Here is a 2,000-nt window from a genome sequence, read left to right on the forward strand (position 1 = left end):
AACCGGACAGAAAGATGATAGGGCGTTCTGGGTAGCGAAACCTCTGCATGTCGATCAGGAAGGTGATAACGGTCAAGCTAGTTGACACACAGCACAGCACTGCCCACAGTCCGAGCCACAGCGTAGCGAAAGTGTGTTCGTCGGTAGAGAAGAAGGCACCATGGCAAGGGACAGCACAGTTCAATACACTTCCAGTCTCTACTTTGTTGTAATAATTCCTCTCGTTACTTTCTAGTAGAGGCACCATCGGTGAGCGACACGAGCACCCACAATCACTTGTGCCAGTTTCTGGCAGAGATGGGGAATTTGGATTAGGTTTGGACTGAATAGGGACGTCCGGCACATCTTCAGGCCACTTACCATGTCCAGGGATCTGAGCTTTCATGCCTGTTGGTAGTTTAATTTCTGGCAGAATGAAAGATGATTTGGGTTTAGTACTACCACTTCCTTCCTTTTCGTCCATGCAAAGATTCTTGGGATCTCCATAGTTAGGCAAGCCTTCACAGTTCATTCTCTCGGGCCATGCGAATCCGTACTGCCTCATAATGGGAGCACAACCGGCTCGTGATCGTTCACAGACAGACCGACACGCAGGGAGTGAGCTGTGGTAGTCCTCCATACAGATAGGTGTGTACATCGAGCAGAGTAAGAAACGCAGATCATCGGAACACTGAATTTCCACCAAAGGCCAGAATTGCTGCACTTCCATTCCCGCCTCTTCCTGGGTGTCGTGGTAGAACTGGTTAGGCATGGAAGTGTAGTTGTAGCCAATGTTTCTACACATTGGTATAGTGATTTCTTCACACTTTAGGTTTCTGTCAGATGTACACGCGACGTTAGCTGCCAGGAACACGAGCCCTAGAAACCTGCTCACTCCCTTCGGGGTAGTGGCCTGGAATTTGGAAGAACTCCCAACTGACGGAAACTTGAAACTTTTCTTTTTAAAATGAAACATATTGCTCCGACCATAAACGAACTTTGAAATAAAAGTTGAAGCTAAAAAAAGTAATTTTCATCAACGATCACTGTGATGTTTCGCAAAACCACCCAACTATAGTTAAGTTAAAAAGTTCCTTCTTTTCTGATAACGACAGTCGTCTAAGATTAAATCCAACCTCTTGTACGTGGTGAGTGAGTGATTGTGTCCTCGGTGCAAGCGACCCGCTTTTCTGCACACAGATCAAGACTCCTGACAGCTCTACTACTTGTCAGGGCGCTATTCATGCATGAAGATTACGTCGACGTCATCGCCCAATAGCCAATCACAAACCGCTTCAGGCAGCAAGTCCTCCATTCACGCACGACAAGGTGTCGTTCAGGGATAGTCTCCGTCTAGAACACCAGAGAAACGAAAATAATAAATCAAATATATTTTTCAAAGAAACTTTTCATTGCATCTTTCATTAGTTTAGGTAATAACAAATATTATTGTTATGTATTCAGATATCAATTTCCAACTGCTTGCAAGAACATTACAAACTTTGACACTAGAAGGCAGTAGGATACGTTGAAAGTATCAAAACAATGTCACGTATTTGTAGCTATAATGGAATAAAAGAAACTGAATGCTAAGATACTCACCGGTTCAGGAATTAAAGTTCATTTACTAGTTATATAAGAATGATGAAACTCAGGCTGTCGCGGGGGGTGGGGATATTATTCTGGGAAACTTATTAAGCTGTCTTTCGTTAATATCAATTCATTTATATTCTCTTTTTTACTTCGTCCCCCGTTGACTCAGCGGTAAGCTTAAGGGTTTACAACGCTAAATTCCGGGGTTCGATTCCCCGTGGTAAACTGAAGAACGCAGAGGGTCCATTGTGTGGCTATGCATTCAAAATAAAACAGTACAATTTGGGTTTCCATTCTTTGCGGTGAACAGCAAAATTCACACGGCCAATTGTGTGGCTTCGCATTTACAGCAATAAAATTCGCGGTTCGATTCCCCGAGGTGAGCAGAACGCAGATGGCCCATTTTGTGGCTTCGTATTTACAACGAT

General features: G+C 43.9%; 1 protein-coding gene across 1 annotated transcript; it reads right to left on the bottom strand.

Moving 5' to 3' along the window:
• Window positions 1–3: 3 nt before the first annotated feature.
• Window positions 4–1,328, bottom strand: LOC106473723 (frizzled-8-like; the record flags this gene model as incomplete). Its single annotated transcript, XM_022402119.1, has 1 exon — window positions 4–1,328. A coding segment is annotated over exon 1 (952 nt), but the record flags the coding sequence as incomplete, so codon positions are not given.
• Window positions 1,329–2,000: the final 672 nt, after the last annotated feature.

This window comes from Limulus polyphemus, unplaced genomic scaffold (assembly GCF_000517525.1).
Source record: "Limulus polyphemus unplaced genomic scaffold, Limulus_polyphemus-2.1.2 Scaffold6443, whole genome shotgun sequence".
NCBI lineage: Eukaryota > Metazoa > Arthropoda > Merostomata > Xiphosura > Limulidae > Limulus > Limulus polyphemus.